Source organism: Dreissena polymorpha, chromosome 4, assembly GCF_020536995.1.
Source record: "Dreissena polymorpha isolate Duluth1 chromosome 4, UMN_Dpol_1.0, whole genome shotgun sequence".
Taxonomy (NCBI): domain Eukaryota; kingdom Metazoa; phylum Mollusca; class Bivalvia; order Myida; family Dreissenidae; genus Dreissena; species Dreissena polymorpha.
Window position 1 is genome coordinate 115,019,120 of NC_068358.1, and position 18,223 is coordinate 115,037,342.

General features: G+C 35.2%; 4 protein-coding genes across 5 annotated transcripts in view; 2 read left to right on the forward strand and 2 right to left on the reverse strand.

The window, feature by feature from the left end:
- LOC127878204 (coiled-coil domain-containing protein 171-like) overlaps positions 1-12,439 on the reverse strand; it is a 62,542-nt gene extending 50,103 nt beyond the window's left edge. For both annotated transcript variants that reach the window (XM_052424692.1, XM_052424693.1), the window contains exon 1: positions 12,273-12,439. The gene's annotated coding sequence lies outside the window, so the exon portion shown is untranslated. The remainder of the gene's footprint in view (positions 1-12,272) is intronic.
- The window catches only part of LOC127878219 (galanin receptor type 1-like), a 62,282-nt gene that overhangs the window by 610 nt on the left and 43,449 nt on the right, over positions 1-18,223 (forward strand). The window lies entirely within an intron of this gene.
- LOC127878216 (uncharacterized) lies at positions 12-10,395 on the forward strand. The gene is made up of 2 exons (XM_052424732.1): positions 12-1,434; positions 9,053-10,395. Exons 1-2 carry the CDS (start codon positions 1,206-1,208, stop codon positions 10,114-10,116), a joined length of 1,293 nt encoding a protein of 430 aa, XP_052280692.1. The 5' UTR covers positions 12-1,205; the 3' UTR covers positions 10,117-10,395.
- On the reverse strand, positions 1,683-11,921 carry LOC127878208 (uncharacterized). The gene is made up of 3 exons (XM_052424705.1): positions 11,798-11,921; positions 6,727-8,272; positions 1,683-5,075 (listed from the first exon to the last, which is right to left on the reverse strand). The coding sequence occupies exons 2-3, from the start codon at positions 8,264-8,266 to the stop codon at positions 3,871-3,873; spliced, it is 2,745 nt and encodes a 914-aa protein (XP_052280665.1). The 5' UTR covers positions 8,267-8,272; positions 11,798-11,921; the 3' UTR covers positions 1,683-3,870.

Consider the following 18,223-nt stretch of genomic DNA (forward strand, 5'->3'; position numbering starts at 1 on the left):
TTTAGTCATTTTCACAAATTTATATGGAACAAAGACCTAGATTACACAGATTGGAAACTTCGCGCCTTATCGGGCTATCTCTCGGCGGGGTCACGTGGTCGAGAAACTGATAAGAACACTTGGGATCAGCAGACGATTTATTCCACGAATCAATCGGAGTAGTCCGGAGATAGCCGGTGTATCACGATTGCGATAAGATAGCGACGCGTCAGTAGCAACGGCTACGATTATCGAGCAAAGTTATGCGAAAATGTTACGGCGCTGTAGAAAGGCGGCTGTAACTTGGTCAATAATGATCCGATTTTCATAAAATAAAGTTTCATAGAAACATGAGTAATTATGTTTTTATAAAATCTCGATTTTATTTACCTACAATAAGAATTTATAATGCCGCGATCATTGAAGCAATTGCGCTAAGAACTTCCAAATCGCGGCGAGAATGCTGTTGAATAATTTATTTGAAAGGCTTTTGCTGATAAAATATTCTTGTATAATTTGGTATTTCAGACAGTTAAAACCTTATGAAATATTATTATTTCAAAATATGTGGACACATAGATCTAGGTCTCTGATTAAAACAGCATTACAGTATAATAAATGCTATGATCGTTCGATCCAAAACCGGGTTTAGTTCGACTTATTTCAATATTGATTGTGTAGATTTTTTTCAATTGTTTAATTCTCTTTTTATTTAGATCTTATTCGTGAGTTATAGGTTATTAAAGTTTTGTTTGTAATCCAGTTTTTTTCTTTTGGTTATTAAATTAAGCTTTCAGTATCGTGGGCTAGGATTTCGCGAAAAGAAAAAAACAAAAACATTTCACGTGCGTGTTAATCGTCGAATCAATTAGCGAACTGAAGATGCTTTGAGTGTTTTTTCTTTACTATTGAGAATTAATTAAAAGAAGGGATTCTTACTTCAATTATCAGTTTGCGTTGTTGATTGTTTTTAATTGTGTGATCAGTGGCCGCGGCCGGCGAATTCATTCTTTATATGTCATTGTGATGTCCAATTAAGGTAAGTCTTTGTTGTGAATGTGTTAGATTTTAATATACTTGTTTATAATAGTACGTTATAAACACAATGAAATGCTGTATAAAACTGTTTAAAAAAGGCTATTCTCGATTGTGTATCTTATAAGTTGGACATACTAGTACATATTTTGGATTTTACATTTTTTAAATTCTGTATCATTTGTGCAATCATGTCGCGTAACAGAGACCCTGATTTTTTCGCTTGGAGTGATAGTGATTTAGACCTTGATGAGCTTTTTGAAGGGGACTATACTGACAATGACTCTGTTTGTACTGATAAACATAGTGTTAGTGTTGATAAGAAAGATATATATGTGTGTCCAATTTGTTCACGAGAATACAAGACTATATCTGGGTTCCGAGGTCACGTAACGAAAAAGCATGACGAGAACTTTAAAGGTATGGCATTTTTCTTCATTTCTTCAAAGAACAATTCTCACAATATATGTGTATCAAACAGGTATTTCCTGCTCAGCAGCCACGTTATAGTTCCAAGTTATTTGCAATAGATTTTATATCCAGCACTAGCATAGATTAGGTTTATAATGGTATCAGTCTAAAAGTCTGCAAATCTTTAAATATAATATAAGTGATTTGCTTTTATACCGGAGGGGGGGGGGGGAGTAGTTCTGATTAAAAGAGACAGGTTTCATCTGTTAAAAATGACTTTAATAATGGCATTCATTAAAGTATCACATGATGAAAAAACAGTATCAAAAAATATATATATTCCATACTTCGCGAAAGCTGTCTGTCCCCAGTGGACATGTTTGACAAGATTTCTTTTGAGCAAGCTGACAGATTTTAGGAGCTAGTTAAAATGACTGTCTGGAAAAATTAAAGAAAATAAAATTTATATAAATACTTTGGTCTGACGGTTTAATGGATCCTGTCAGACCGACTGTCTGGAAGATTTTCTGAGCTCCGCAAGTCTGCAATTCTTGTTAAATATTTAATCACTATCATTTATTGGCGAATCAGCATATTCGCCTTTGGCCATTCACAATGTATTTGAGTTTAATTATGGCCAAGACATACAACAATAAAACATTTAAGCGTATAATACAAAACAATAATAACAGTCATAGCATTAGATTAATACAGAGCAAGTGGATTCAGTTGAAGAGCACATTTGCAAGATAAAAGGGAAAAACAGTGTAATTGTAATAGGAACCAGCATACACAACATACACAATCGAAAGAATACATGTAGGTACTTCCTAAAGATCAATGCGTATCTTAATCCTTGATGGGTTTTTTCCTCTGAAATTATAGCACCTAATGCGAAAACGAAAAATTAGGAGCTAACAAAGGACAATAGAAGCTTAACTTTACAGGAAAAAAATAGAGAAGAAAATAAATAATAATAACAAAATAAATTAATTATTTAAGAAAAAAAAGGAACGTAAACAATTTACAAAGAACATCCTAGAATTGCGAAAACGAAAATTATATATTAAAGAGGTTGAGATTTCAAACCTGTAACGCATACTTGTACGTGTGTTCTGCCTATATAATTTAATATGTGTTTGTTATCTACAAGCCTGTTTTACATGTTAAGATTTCAAAGTGTAGACGTCTATATTTCATATTTTGTCAGTCCATTAACTTGTAGATAGCGAAGTGTTGGTACTATTAATAGCACATGTGGTCTAGGCGCTTTAAATATAGAAAGTAAAATGAATCTGCAGCAAGTACACGTACACATTTGAAAAAATCTCAACACATTATTACTCGGAAGTAATGGATCCTGATCAGAAGCCAAAAAATAATGTTAAGCATATTACAGATCTTTTAGACTTCATGATAATGATATTAACTGAGGTAGAATTGAAGAACAAATGATGCTCTGTGTCTGGTATAATACATATTAATCCTGTAACTATTGTGAGTATTCAACCATTTCTAAATAAACATATTTGTATTCAGACTCAAAAATGCTTAATTCATTCCAACAGAACTTTTCTATAAAGGAACATAAATGCAATAGAATTACAACAATTGATTATAATGCTCAAGATCAAAGGAAACATAACTTCAATAGAATTACAACAATTAATCTATAGTGCTCAATATAAACTAGGAAACATTATCACACACATTAGGAAAAGCATAATGTAGTAGTACATAGTTTTTTATTATACTTAAAATAATCCGTACCATCAAATTTTGGGCCCCTTCATATGTAATTTTTAAGTGTTCAAAATGGTTGCACCAATGAAACTGTAGTACAACGGGTTAAGTTCAAACTATTTTATAATATAAACCTCGAATATGTTCTTGCGTTTTTCTTGTAGCTAAGTTCTACATTTTTAAAAACAAGTATCTATTAAGCAGCAAAAACTTATCATGGGGTGCAGAAAATTGTGACAAAAAACCAGAATATAAAACTGGATGTAATTTCACTTGTTTAACACAACAATGGAGATTATAACATTCCAATTATAGACTTAGAGATACAATCTTTCAATAACGAAACTAAGCCCAAAAATGTGTCTGTAGATATTTAAACCTGCAGTTACATGTAAATACATGTATATGTTTTTACAATTAGCAAAAATGCATGAAAGAGGAATAAAAATGCAGAGGCCCAAAAAGATGGGACAGACTATAAAATTATATATAGAGAAAAACACTGGTGAAAATTTAAATTATATATGTACCGTTATAAAATTACTCTTTTTTTTTAAATATATCAAAGAGTAATTTTATAACAGTACATATATAATTTAAATTTTCACCTGTGTTTTTCTCTATATATTAGCAAAAAATTAAGTGTTGGGGGGGGAATGCATAATGCCTTTTCATCATCTGTGAAAGGGGACATGGATGCATTTACTTCTTTCGGGGTAATTTATTGTTATCTATTGAAAAATTATCTACACGACCTCTATCAGTATTACCACGTTTCGGAGCTAGGGCTTGAGAATTTACAGCTCGTATTGTTGTTAGAGTATTTCTCACTTCGTACACTGATGGATTGTTATTGCCACCACATTTGTGTCGGTAATGTCCAAAATGCTGCTCCAATGGGTCTTGGTTAAAACAATGCGTCAGCACATAACTGGCACCTTCATTGAGCAAAAGTTTCACACATGCACTAATTGATCTAGCAGATAATCTTACACCTTCAACCGTCTGGTAGCTTAAAAGCATAGTCGCCCTTTGGGCCTTAGAGAAATTTCCAGCTCTGTTCTTCACCTGCTCATCCCAAGACTTCAGATAATCAATTAGTTCCCCTGTAAGAAAGTCCAGGCGGTTGTCATTTGTGTCACTGTATGGCTCCAGATTTTGATTTCTTGAATTTCGACCTTCCCACGGACTTCTTACGTTTAAACAGTCAAAGAATTTGTTGAACATTTTTATGAATTTGACTGTTTCTTCAGTTTCTGGCCCATACAAGTCTGCCATGGCATTGGCCACACTGTCACTCAAAACCTGGGCCGCCAGCTTAACCTTCATGTAGTTAAAACTGGCCAGATGAACATGGTTTCGGGTCAATTTTGGGCATGGATTGTACAAGTTTAATTCGCAGTGCTCCTCAAATAGTCTTACTATGTGCATCCATGAAATATCTTTTTGGTTTATCCATAATGTACGGGATTTGTTGTGAGAGAATGAGTTACTCAAGTTATTTCTTAGAGTTTTTATAAGATGAGGCACATCTGAAATGAAATATATTTGTCTATTTCTGTAGTTAGGATTTACAGTCCTGAATAAGCACTCCTCATTTCCAACACGATGCAAATGAAAAAATCGTCTATTGGGACTGGCGCCATCACATGTGAAGAATAGAACACGAAGACCAAGTTGAGTTTGTACAATTGACACTGTCTGCCACATAATTGGATAGAGATAGTCTGCAGTTATAGATTTTGTGGCAAATGCACTGAGGGGAAAACATAAACGTCCGTACACACTTCTCATCATAATAACAAGCACCTGTTTTGCCAATTCATGTCCAGTCTCTGCATTTTTAGCATCAAACGCCATCATCTGGTTAGCAATGTCACCCAGGTTGCAGTAACCAATGATTTCACCTGTGAATATACACAGAATAACATTTACCTTTAATCATGTTCATAGGTCAGTAAAGTCACTATACTCCAGATGTCAAAATATGAAAAATCCAAATAAATTTTAAATATTTAATTATTTTGATATATTTGTCATACAACATGTACTTGTTAGTAAGATACTAAAACTAAGTGACCGATTTGTTTTTGTACCGTTAATATACAAAAAATTTGATAAAGAAATGAATCAGACACTTAGTTTTGATGTCTTACCAACAAGTTATTAAATTATTTTTCGAAATCGGCCATCTAGGGTATGGATAGGGCCTTTAATATTGTATAGTCATTTATGCCTAAATCACAATTTTATAGATGAGAGTGGTTGGTTCAACTACTGATGAAATCACAAGAATGACCAACACACAGAGGCGAGCCCCCAAATTGTATAACTTCGGACTATATAAACTAGCACACTATGGTTTCAATTGACTAATAAACCAAAAGTGAAAATAAAACACTGTGAGGTCGCAATAGAATACAAGATTCGTCAACATGTCATGATTAGTGTTTTCAATGTTTGAGATAATTACATTTTAATTTAACAGTCTGATAAATGAATAATTTACCAAGCTGATTATTGAATTTGAGTAGTGTCAAGGGAAGAGACTATGACAAGATTGCAACCAGTTTGGATCCAGATCAGCCTGTGCTTGAAAGTGCAGTCTGATCAGGATCCAAATGATTGCTTAGTCTTTGTTAACTTAAACTTAAAATATACTGACTGAATATTGAACAGTTTTGAACCTGATCAGATTGAGCTTTCAAGCACAGGCTGATCTGGACCAAAACTAGTTGCAATCACCTTAAGGTCCCTTTTCCTGCAACACAACTCATTTATATAATTGGTATATACAATAAATTATTAATCTGTCAAAAAATGTACTTTCTTGTCAGGCTTCTAGGAAAATCTACAACCTTTTAGATTAATCTTTTGTAATAATCGCTAAAATGTAAATAACAAGAAGAACATGTATACGTTTTCAAATAATCTTAAGACTTGTATATCATGCAAACATAGCCGTTATTAACCCTTTGAGTGCTGGAACCGGATTTTGAAGACCTTTGAAAACAGTTTGGATCCAGATGAGACGCCACAGAATTTGGCGTCTCATCAGGATCCAACTTGTTTGCTATTCTGATAGTGGTCTTAGAAAAATATAAAAAAAAATGCTAATTTTAGAAATTCAGCAGACGACATTTTAGCAGACAACAAATTTCCCAGCATGCAAAGGGTTAAACAAAAATGAGCAAACTGAAGCAAAAAAAGCAATATTTTGGACACGCATTAGCAACTGTATTATACTAAACATCTACCTGTATTCATTTCATTAAATTTCTAGAAATTGATAGGAGGTATTTTGAGGAGAAATTCTGACTTGGATGATCAGATGGTGGATGTAAATACCAGAAAATGACAGATGCAAGTTAGACTGTTAGACTGGCGTGAGGAATGATGCACTTTTAGTCGTCTCTTATGAACCGGGCGTGTTAAAAAATGTGTCTGGCGATAGTGACCATTTCCTTCTTTAGGGAAATAATTTACACATACATGCCAATTATTGGGCATCAAAATTGAAAAATAAGTTATGCTAATTTCAAGGACTCAAGTGCTTACCAGTGTGTTTATCGTACACTAGATCTTCACGGATCTTGATCTCATCAAATAGAAGCCCAACATTCTTCCTCCACTCCGCATCATATAAACCGGTCTTCTCTGCCTCCTTTTTTGCTAGCTGAAGTACATCAGCCTGAAATCCTAGCTCACTTTTTAGGAAGTGACTATAGTCATATAATGTACGTGAGGATGGGAGATTCACAAATCCTGATTCGCACATAGCATCATATGCAACCTGTGACTTTTGTCTCATGAACAAACACCAACGGATTATCATTGGATGCCAGCGCATCCCACGTTTATCAGACTTACTTGCAGCTAGTTCTTGTTGTTCCCAAAAGAGTCTTTGACGCGAATTGCTATCTGGGAAATGTCGCTTAACTTCCTCGGAACAAGTCGCAAACAATGTTTTCAACTCAATATTTCCATGCTCGCTCATTTTAACACCACTTTTGGAAATTGCTCGCTCAAATTGTCTTTTAAGTTTCCAAACTGTATTTGAGAGGTCATTAATTTCATTTTTTTGCTCTTTCAGTTTGCTACAAAGTTCATCTCTTGTCATGTCGGAGTGTTTGAATGTTGAATGGCTAAATCTTCTTGGAGTTGCTTTCCTGTCCTCGAGTCTTTTGATTCTTTTTGTCAATGCATAGCCATAATCCTTGCATTTAAGACATTTTTCCTTTCGCAAGGTCAACATCTCACACGCAGATGATCTTATTGTGGACTGGTATTGCGCACCAAAATTTCCTTCTCTGTATGCCACAATATCATTGCTGGAATATTTTGTCAACCCAGACCCAACAGGTACTAACTGCTGAAATTCTGCCTCTGAATTTCCACAGCAAACAGAGAACTTATCAAGTCTTTCCAAGAAATCCAAGGCATCTTTGCTAGTATGAAACACCTCTGGCGCACATTCCCACAAACTGTGTGATCTTGGTATTTCTTTCCTGTGCACACACACATTGCAAGTAAAGTCATTGTTAAATCTAACTGTCAATTTCACTGCTAAAGCACCTTCACTAGAAACATAGCAATCTATGAGTGTCAATTCTGATTCTGTTTCGTGTACACTATAGCTCCTAGTTTTACTGCTCAATCCTTTCTTGACAGCTGAAGAAAATTCTTTAAAAGAAAGGGACTCAACAACTTCGTCCCCACAATCAATGTATATGGACTCTATCTGCTCCATAGCTTCATGCGATTCATTTACACTAGAATAAAGTTCTGCATTACTAAAACTGTCATCACTTGAATAATCGGTATAACTGTTTGCATATGTATGATCAGTATCCCTTTCTATAGTATGCACAGATATATCACTAGATTCAGGTATTGCTTGAACACTAGCATCTTCAAATTCTGTCTGAATGGTTTGAACATTTACATCAGTGAATTCACGCTGGACTGTCTGTTTACTGTCACATTCAAAGTTTATTTCAGGATTCACATTTTCACTGCTTTCATGTTTTGTCTTTTTTAAATAATGGTATTTATGACGCCGACCAGAAACACCTGCTCTCTTCTTTTTTTTTGGCATTTTGATCTGGAAAAAGAAATACTGAATTATTCATAATGCTTTCAAGATTGATTAATTAACATCACTCTTTCGATTAACGAACACGGTCTATTAACCCTTTCCCACTCAGAAGCAAAGTGAAAATGGCTATGTGCTTAACCCTTTGCATGCTGGGAAATTTGTCGTCTGCTAAAATGTTGTCTGCTAAATTTCTAAAATTAGCATTTTCTTCGATTTTTTTCAAAGAATACTATCAGAATAGCAAACAGTTTGGATCCTGATGAGACGCCATTTGTGGCGTCTCATCTGGAGTTTGGATCCTGATGAGACGCCACGTTCTGTGGCGTCTCATCTGGATCCAAACTGTTTGCACAGGCCTTCAAAATTTCGTTCCCGCACTGAAAGGGTTAACCCGTTTCCACTCAGATTAAAAAACATGATGGGATTTTGTGATTCTAAAAAACAACTTTCTGAAACGCTATGAAAAGTTCCTTATGGTAACATATTTACGCTGAATTCAGGCCAATCGCACATGCATGATTTTTTAATCTGATAAACATCAACGTATGAGGCGATATCGATTTTAGCTGACTTACTAACACACTAAAGTTGTGAATTCAGTCAAGTGTTTAACACATCAGTGTCAATTACCTGTGAAATAATGAAATGTCAGTTGTCAATACACTGTGTAACATTTCCAGGAAATTTTGTTGGAATTTAATTGATTAATAAAAGAAATATAAGTAAATTTAGAAGATAGTTAGAAGATTTGCTCAGTATAATATATCTTGTATTTTGTATCTTCAGCTTGTGAGCACAAAAAAGGGGCTGCAAAAAACAAGAAAGAGGCTGCTTACATGTATCAGAAGAAAACAACAAATGCACCAACCAGCATAAATGAAGACGTGAAGAAAGTCTTCCAACAAGCTTACACCAATAGTCTGAGAACAATTATCAGCAGTCCAATCTACAACATTTTTGGACAGTCTGACCAGTGTAAGGTAGCCAAGTGTTGTGTAGACAATGAAATTGTAAGGAAAAAGTTTGAGGACCTAATGTTGGAGGTGTTCAATGGAAGTAGTGGTGCATCAACTTCAGAAAGAGAAACCATCTTCAGAAAACTACATGAAAAAAGGTTGAGCTCTGCAGTGATTGAAGACCTCACAAGAACTATAAACAATGAAACAACTAAACATTCTGAGGAGGCGGTGAACAATTTCATTCAAGATTTTGTTCTTGAACTTGTTGGGGCAATATTTAAGAGTTTTGTGGAATTGTGCGCGCAATCATCCAAAAACACTAGTGAAGTAATCAGTGAAAATGACTCGAAAGTGCTTTTCTATATATCTGGATATTTAATCAGTGCTCTTCTGAAGAGGTATAGCAAGGTAAAAAATCCAACTGAAAAAGAACATAAGAAAGATGTTATAAAGAGTTTAGTGAACAAATCCTCAGAGAAAACATTCACGGAAAAGTACAGCACAATGATAGACTACAAGAACTGTGGTGGCTTGAAAAAACCAAGTGACAATTTCTTTTTCATGATACGCGAGTTTGAAAATGTTGTGCGAAAATCAGTGGACCATGAAAGCATTCATTCGAAGTCTTTCTTAAAAGATGAATTACGTGAAGAAATTCTTGACTCATTTATGGTAAAGCACTATAGCTGTGATGTGTTTGAACTTGTGGAAGATGATAATGAAAGAGAGAGCTTTCTTGAAGATTGCATAAACCTATTTCTTACTGTAAGAGGTTTTGCAATTACAAAACTAATAAATAAGAAAACTGAGAAAAGTGCAAAAAATGAAAAGAAAACATCCGCCAGCCTGAGAGATGCTTTAAAGTCACTGAATACCGGTAATTTGAAATAAACTGGGACTATAGGTCTGTACCAGAAGTTTAACATCAGGACTATCAGTATGGGAATATTGAAACTAATAACGTGTGCTCTGCTATTGCTTACGCTTTTAACAATGACAATTTGTGGTTTTTATAGTCATCTCACAGCTTTTGTTTGTGTTTTAATAGTAAGCTCACAGCTATCTGTTAAAATATGTTTGTATATTAACTTGCATGTGTAACATTGACAGGAAAACTGGTAATACTAATAAAATAAGATATTAAATGAAAATTTAAACCCATACATTGTACTTTCATCTAGTTCTTTTATTCATACCAAGATAAACATATTACCCAGAATACAAATCTTATTTCTTCAATTTGAGGTGAATAATGACAAAGTTTTTCACAATGAACCAATGCACGTTTGACAACATGTGTGTATAATAGGGTAAAAGAGCTTAAAATTGTACCATCTTTGTACAAGGCCAAAATCCTTTAAAATGAACATTATCCTCCAGTTTAATTAATTCATACCTAGATTAACATATCACCAAGCATAACAATCTGACTTAATCTACTTGGGATGAAAAATGAAAAAGTTTATCAAAAACACGTTTGACAGCTATCTTGTACAACAGAAGAAAAGAGCTTAAAATTGTACCAACATTGTATAAGGCCAAATCCTTTAAATTGAATATTTTCTTCTAGTTTGTTTAAATCTATACTTAGATTAACATATTGCCTAGCATAAAAATCTTACTTCAACGATATGGGATGAGAAATAGAAAAGTTTTCACAAAGAAACAAACCACTTTGGCGACAGGTGTGAAAAATTATTGAATGAATTAACAGTATAAAATTGTACAAAGGCAAAATCCTTTAAAATGACTTATTTTCGTCTACTTTTTATTAATCATACCTAGAATTACATATCACCAAGCATAACAATCTGACTTAATCGATTTGGGATGAAAAATGAAAAAGTTTATCAATAAGAACAAAAACACGTTTGACAGCAATCTTGTACAACAGAAGAAAAGAGCTTAAAATTGTACCAACATTGTATAAGGCCAAATGCTTTAAATTGAATATTTTCCTGTAGTTTGTTTAAATCTATACTTAGATTAACATCTTGCCTAGCATAAAAATCTTACTTCATAAGATATGGGATGAGAAATAAAATAGAAAAGTGTTTCAACAAAATACAAACCACTTGATTGAATGAAATAACAGTATAAATAGTACAAATTGTACAAAGGCAAAATCCTTTAAAATACCTCATTTTCGTCTACTTTTTATAAATCATACATAGATTAACATCTCACCTAGCATAAAAATCTTACGTTATCAATATGTGATGCTTAATGAAGAAGTTTATAGAAAAATGCTTCGGGCCTTTCAATTTTTCAAAAATTATCGAAAATGAACGAATCCAGTGTTCTCTTTCAAATTCCGATAAATTAATAATTAATTAGAATAATAACTACCAAAACCTAAAGAATTATCAAGACAGAAAATAAATACTTATTTCTTATCACACAAAGAATATTCAATATGTCTTTTTTCGGAGACCGACTTTGCTCACTACGTAAAGTTCGTAACGTTGCGCTTTCAGGCATTCATTGCTCTGCAAACTGACAACCGAGCGCTAAAAACACTAATTAACACATTAAAATTGTTAATAACAATATCAAAATAATATAAACTTACCAGATCATGCTCAGAATACCCTACGACATCAAATATTAACGACTAATTACGAAGAATAATTGTTTGCTTTATAAGAAAATGGCCGACAGCAGCTGGAACAGGGAAGATTCTACAGGTACACCGGCATCTCCAAAATCAATGTCACGTGATCCGCGTCCGCCGATAGATATTATCGCATATCGCTGTAGCGGAGACGAGAGATTCCAATCTGTGTAATCTAGGTCTTTGTATGGAATGAATGTTTGTGGACAGGAAGTTTAGTTTCTGAATACAACAAGAATGCTGTGGATTTTTAGTTTATTCAAATTAAAACGATACATTCCGCAAGGCAATTTAACTAAAAACATTCGGACTTAATTCAATAAACCATAACACAATGCAAATTAAGTAAACTACAAAAAATAAACATGTTTGAACGTGACTTGCAAGTGAAAAGCTTGTTTCCTGACCCTATTTCTAGGCAAAAAGCACTTACTTTAAGTTTAAAATCAGCGAAAAGTGTTGAAATTGTCAAAATCCTTAATTTGCAAGTATCTTGCACTTGAAATGTTTACAAGCTCAGCTTAAGTGGATTTATTTTAAAAACGAAGTTTCAAAATCTGTCACTTGGCCGCCATGTTGTTTACTTGCCAACTTCCGGATACGTTTCATTGGTCAGTCGTAATTAAGGGTGTAAAACACGGAAGAAAAGTTAAAAGATTTAAGTGTATATCACACCAAAATTGCGCTTTAAAACGGATTTTTTTTAGTAAATTGTTAAGGTCTATGAGAGTTTGTAGCACAAACAACACAGCATTCTCACGCACATGTTGAAATTTTTATTAAATAAAATCGGAGATTGAAATAAAAAGAAACAAAACTACGTACCATGGTACTATTTTCGACTGACTAGTCTCCTTTGGACTTCTAGGTCGCAAGAGTTCTAATACAATTACACAAATTAGTACGTATTCGTTTAAGTAAAAACTGAACGTTTGTTACCCTATGAGTAGTTATAGCCATATTTTATACATTTAATATCTGTATTTTCTTTTTTGTCAAAATGTGTGTGTTTTTTTCGCTTGGACACCCGAAAAGCTCCTTTCCCGGCGACGCTGATTATCGAATTAAAATTGTGTGTGCTATATTCAAAAGAGCGAAAAACACCGCAATATGCGATTTAATGAAGAGGCCATACTCAAGAGATTGAAGTGTGCAGAATAATCGTCTCAATACCTAGCCAAATAGCAACACGTGGACGGACACACATTGTCACTATCTAAGGTTCCTAGTACATGGGCTCCTTGTTCTTAAATTTTAGCATCTTACTCACTTCACCGTTTGTGCAACATGTATAGTTGCTTCAATGTGAATGACATAAAACCATATCATGTGTATTAAATGAAACCATACATCAATATTAAACTGTTTTGTTGCGACAGAGTAATCACTTAATGTATCGACAGTGAAACCAGCAGGCGCTAATGATCGTGCCGTCAATATATAAAATTTACCACAAAAAGTATGTGTTCACAATTAATTTGAATAAATGAATGCTTTTTTTAACATCAAAAGTCAGCTTCGTATGGTACGATTTTCTTTTTAATTCATATATTCCCCATATGTTCGCATTGTTTAAAACGGTAATGCCTTTGTTTGAAAGTCAAAATTCCATCAAACTTATTTCCAAACTGTTTTAAGACGGGGTTTTCATCGTACAATTTGCTTCCAAAGGCAAAAAATAATGTATAAAACAAGAGTTGATGAACACGTCATTACAATAACTTATATAAATATTTATGTATGCTACAGTGTTGTGCTAATATTTCATCAATAGTGCCTGCTATACGTTTTCAATGAATGAATTACCATGGTAGTTCAAGGGTACACAACGAACCGCGTAATTCAGTTTCATTTTTTTTTTCGAAAATTGTAAAAAGACGTATATCCCCCGTACTTACCCAGTTTTAATGAATGTGAAGTGAAACAAACATATTTGTATAGTTGGCAAATCAAAATACCGAACTTCATATGACAAGGCCTTCCACTAAAAATTACCATGGCCAGGGGCGTAGCTGGGCATACGCAAATACGCATGCGTACGCTGTTTGGAAAAAAATACACAATTAAAGTATTCGAAAAATGCAATAAAATGTGATGCCTAACCCGGTTTAGGCATTTTTTCTAGCGAGAGATGTGTTTTCATATCGAAAACACTTAAACTGCCTCAAAGTTTTTTTTCGACTTCATAGAATACGCATGATTTAGCTACCATTTTTGAGGTCACGTTTCTTTTCACGTGGTGATGTGGTGACTATCCATAATATTTTTATCGACTGCGCTTTATTGTTGTTTTCTAATATGTATCCGAATGGAATGTTAACGAAGCGGGCGATTTTAAGAAAGGCTGCTAATTTGATGTCGCCACGTACATAGATGTTTTCGACGGAAAATCAGACCAGCCAACATCCAGTACAGTCGTTCTGCTTCGAATTTATGGCGGACGATGCCACTGATGCTGCCACTATGGAGCAAATGGCTCTCTGCCATCGATTTTACGATGCAGAGAAAGCCTGTCTCGAGAGGAATTCGTTGGGTTTGTCGAGTGCAAGTCTACCACCGACGAAGCTCTGGCTAATGCCTCCCTCGAGAACCTTCAAGCTCTTGGAGTAAACATTCAGAAAATGTGCGGCCAAATTTATGATGGTGCGTCGAACATGTCCGGGAAGGGGGTCCAGGCTCGCATCCAAGCCATCGTCGCGAGAGCTGTATACACTCTCTGCAAGGTGCACTGGTTGAATCTCGCCATTATACACGCCTCCGACTCGATGCACGCTAAGAACATAATGGCAACTGTCCTTACAACAGCGTTTGCCTTTGACTACTCTGCCAAACGGCTTTTGCGGTTCTATGAGAACTTGGAGACTAACGCCGTGGGCACAGAAGAGATGGGTAGTAGAACAATGAGACGGGTGAAGACATGCCTCCGTAACACCATGGGAACGGATTGCATGTCCGGTCTTGCCCTGTTGAATATACACCGAGAGCGAGAGATCGATCTTGAAGAGGTCGTTGACGTATTTGCCAGACGAAAGGAGCGCCGTTTGGCCCTTTTATTTCGTGTGTAATGTAATGCACGCAATACAAGAGACCTTGCATTTATTCGAATGTATACAGTTTACGTATATTGTTTTTAAAAGTATTTTGCTATAGGTAGAGAATACAAGACGAGATGTAAGTGACTAGAGTTATCGAGTAAATATGATAGACATATTTGCTATCTAAAATATGGATATTTTGCTAAATTATGTCTCTTGTATTTGTGTTTTAACAATACAAATTAAGCTTTAGTTACTTTCATCCAAAATTGTTATGTCCTATGACAAAATTCTGGAATAAAAATCTTAAAGGAAAATCACATGTTATTAAATCGAAGACAAATGGTATCATATCCGAATTTATCACGCCATATTTTGCACTAAAATATTGTCTAAAACCTCTCTAGAATGTTCATACGGCTTCGTAGAGATAAAAAATTTGCCGGGAGAGCATGCCTGGACCCCCTAGTATGCCGTTTGCAAACACTGAAAATCAGCCCAGCTACGCCTCTGATGGCTACGCCACTGCAAAATACATGCTAAATATGTATCATTTATTCGCGTACATGAACATTTACGTTTTCGGATACAATTACAAACGCATCTTAAGGTCAGTAATATAGCATTGAAAATAAAAGCAACATTTTTGAATTTAGAACCGTCATAATTTTGAAAATGCGTATATAAGACCATCTTAAACAGAATTTATGATACACAGCAATAATTTTTCGGCATAGCTGTATACGCCAGCGTTTCACCTTAGTCTGACCTTTGTTAGCGACCAATCACTTTGAATATAAAATTTCCCGCCGGTAGGCCTGAAACTTTTCGCAGTAGAAAACGTCATCTAAAAACAAATGTCACATTAACAATAATATCTTATTCCATCGACTTTCTTTTCTTGGGAAATATAGGGTATGAAAATGGATACATGACGTTACCCTTGTTTAAATCAGCATGACCCGGAATTAACCCTTTTCAAGGAAGCATAATTATTCCTTTGGGGGTTTGTGGACTCGTGGTAATGGTAACCTGACGCTTCCCTTGTCTCTGTTCTGTTTTGTCTTGCTGATCTTTCTAATCTATGGTTACTGTGAATGTTTTTTCCCCATAGTACTTATAGTTTAAGTTTTAGATTTTATTGTTTCATTAATTGTCCTATAGCTATACACATAGAGTAGTTTTTTGTATAGTGTCTTGTTGATTTTTCTTATCTATGGTTACTGTGCATGTTTTTACGTAGAACTTACGGTATAAGTATAATAGAGTAGTTTTATAGTATAATTGAGTAGCTTTGATCGATTTCTCTCAACAGTGTTGAAAATGTATTCGTATCTGCGATACGTCAAATGTTCTTATATAAAGCCTTTTTGAACGTGCACTCTTGTATGAAAAGGGCGCAATATAAATTCGGTATACTAATAATAATAATAATAATAATAATAATAATAATAATAATAATAATAATAATGATAATAATAATACAGTTTGTTTCACAACGATGTTTTCTGCGTATTCAGCATGAAACAATGTATCTCTAATGATAAGGTTTGAGAGATAGAGCAGTTGCACACTCAATTCTCGACATCAATACAGAATGTGTGCCCCTTTATATTATAAGAATGTCAGCATTTGTACTTAAAGCCACACAGCATAGTATATTTAAGTATAAATAAGAAACACATTTTATTTATGCCAATTAGAATATATATGATGGTTACAAGGTAGAAATCCGCCTTTTGCGCTTTAAAACTTAAAAATAATCGCGTTTGTCGAAAAAGACGTATACGTCAAGAAATTTTACATTCAGTTTTAAAAGCGTTACTGTTGGGAAAATAATAAATAACTTGCTAACTAGGCTATAGATTGAATTTCATCTATTCGAATTAGAATATATCTGGAGGTTACAAGGTAGCATCAACCGTACAAGGTAGAAATCCGTCTTTTTTGCGCTTTAAAACTTAAAAATAATCGCGTTTGTCGAAATTGCCGTATATGTATAAAAATCCTACTTTCGGTTTTAAAAGCGGTGCCGTTTGAAAAATAATAAATTACTTGCTAACTAGGCTATAGATTTAATGGCAGTTTTGCACACTTTCAAATTGCATCTATATGTATTGATTAACAAGTATTTTATTTCAATGTGTGTGGCTTTAAAGGCTGTGTTCTCATATTTGGTAATTACTACGATATTGCATTCTGTGCACTCATAAATTTTAGATTATATAAGTATTGTTGTTTAGTAACCTGATATTCACTTTAACGAAAATATTTAAAATTGTTTTCGAAATTGACCGTTAAACACGTAAATGTTTAAAGCTTTAAGCAAGCCGTTGTTCCATCAGTGGAATTGTTACCTCACTTTAATGCATTGCATTCCAACCCTCAAGGTATCAAGGTCAGTTTGCGGTCAGTTACAGAAATCGTTATATAAACGCTATTGCGTAAACAATATGTGCCCCTCGGTCAGCAGCTGGAGCGTGCGCGTCGCCACCGAGGCGAGAGTCACCCGCAGAAGATTCTCTCACCTGTACATATTTCCTTATAGAGGGGAACTTCTGCGGGCGGCTCTGCTAATCCAGCTGAGTCCGCCAGCCTCGAGCCGGACGTCTTCTACACTGCTAGGTTCACCGTCTTCTCCAAGATGCAGCGGTCTTATCAACCGCTGTTTATCGTCGAGAGTTCGCTTGTCCGGACCTTGCAGAGGTTCCGTCTGAAGATTGACGGGAACAACGGGACAGCGAGCTTACCAGTGTTGATGACATACGGGGCGGACCTGGGGGCGACGACCAGAACATTGAGGGGGTGACCTTAGAGAAGGGACCCGGGGCGGCGGTACTCAGTACGCTCAATTCACTGGGGAAACCGCCTCGGGGTACGAGACGACGGCCGGTGACGTCTAGAGCGGCCATAAAGGCAGAGCTGGGAGCTAGGAGCGGGAAGAAGATCTCTTGAAGATTGTCAGCACTCCCTTTGCGGAGTAGCCTTGTCCCCTGGAGGGCGGGGCATCCAGACATGAATTGTCTTGAAATTGTCTACCAGTGCACATTACGGTCTCATTGGCCACCGTGCACTGGTCTATTTGGATCCAAATTATTTTTTTGGCGAATACCCGGGCAGCCGGGATAAATTTTACCTACTTTGGCTCAAAATTAGTTTTTCCCCTGAAAGGTCACAGGGGCAGGTCTAGCTAAAATGACTCCGTGAAGGGGCACGCAGGACCTGTAACTAAACTCTGGAATACACACACACAATATGTGCCCTTTAAGTTTATTTCGATCAGAAGATTCTTAATAAAGATCTTCGGCGATATTATCATGGTATGTCAATCATATTTTTTTAAGTATTT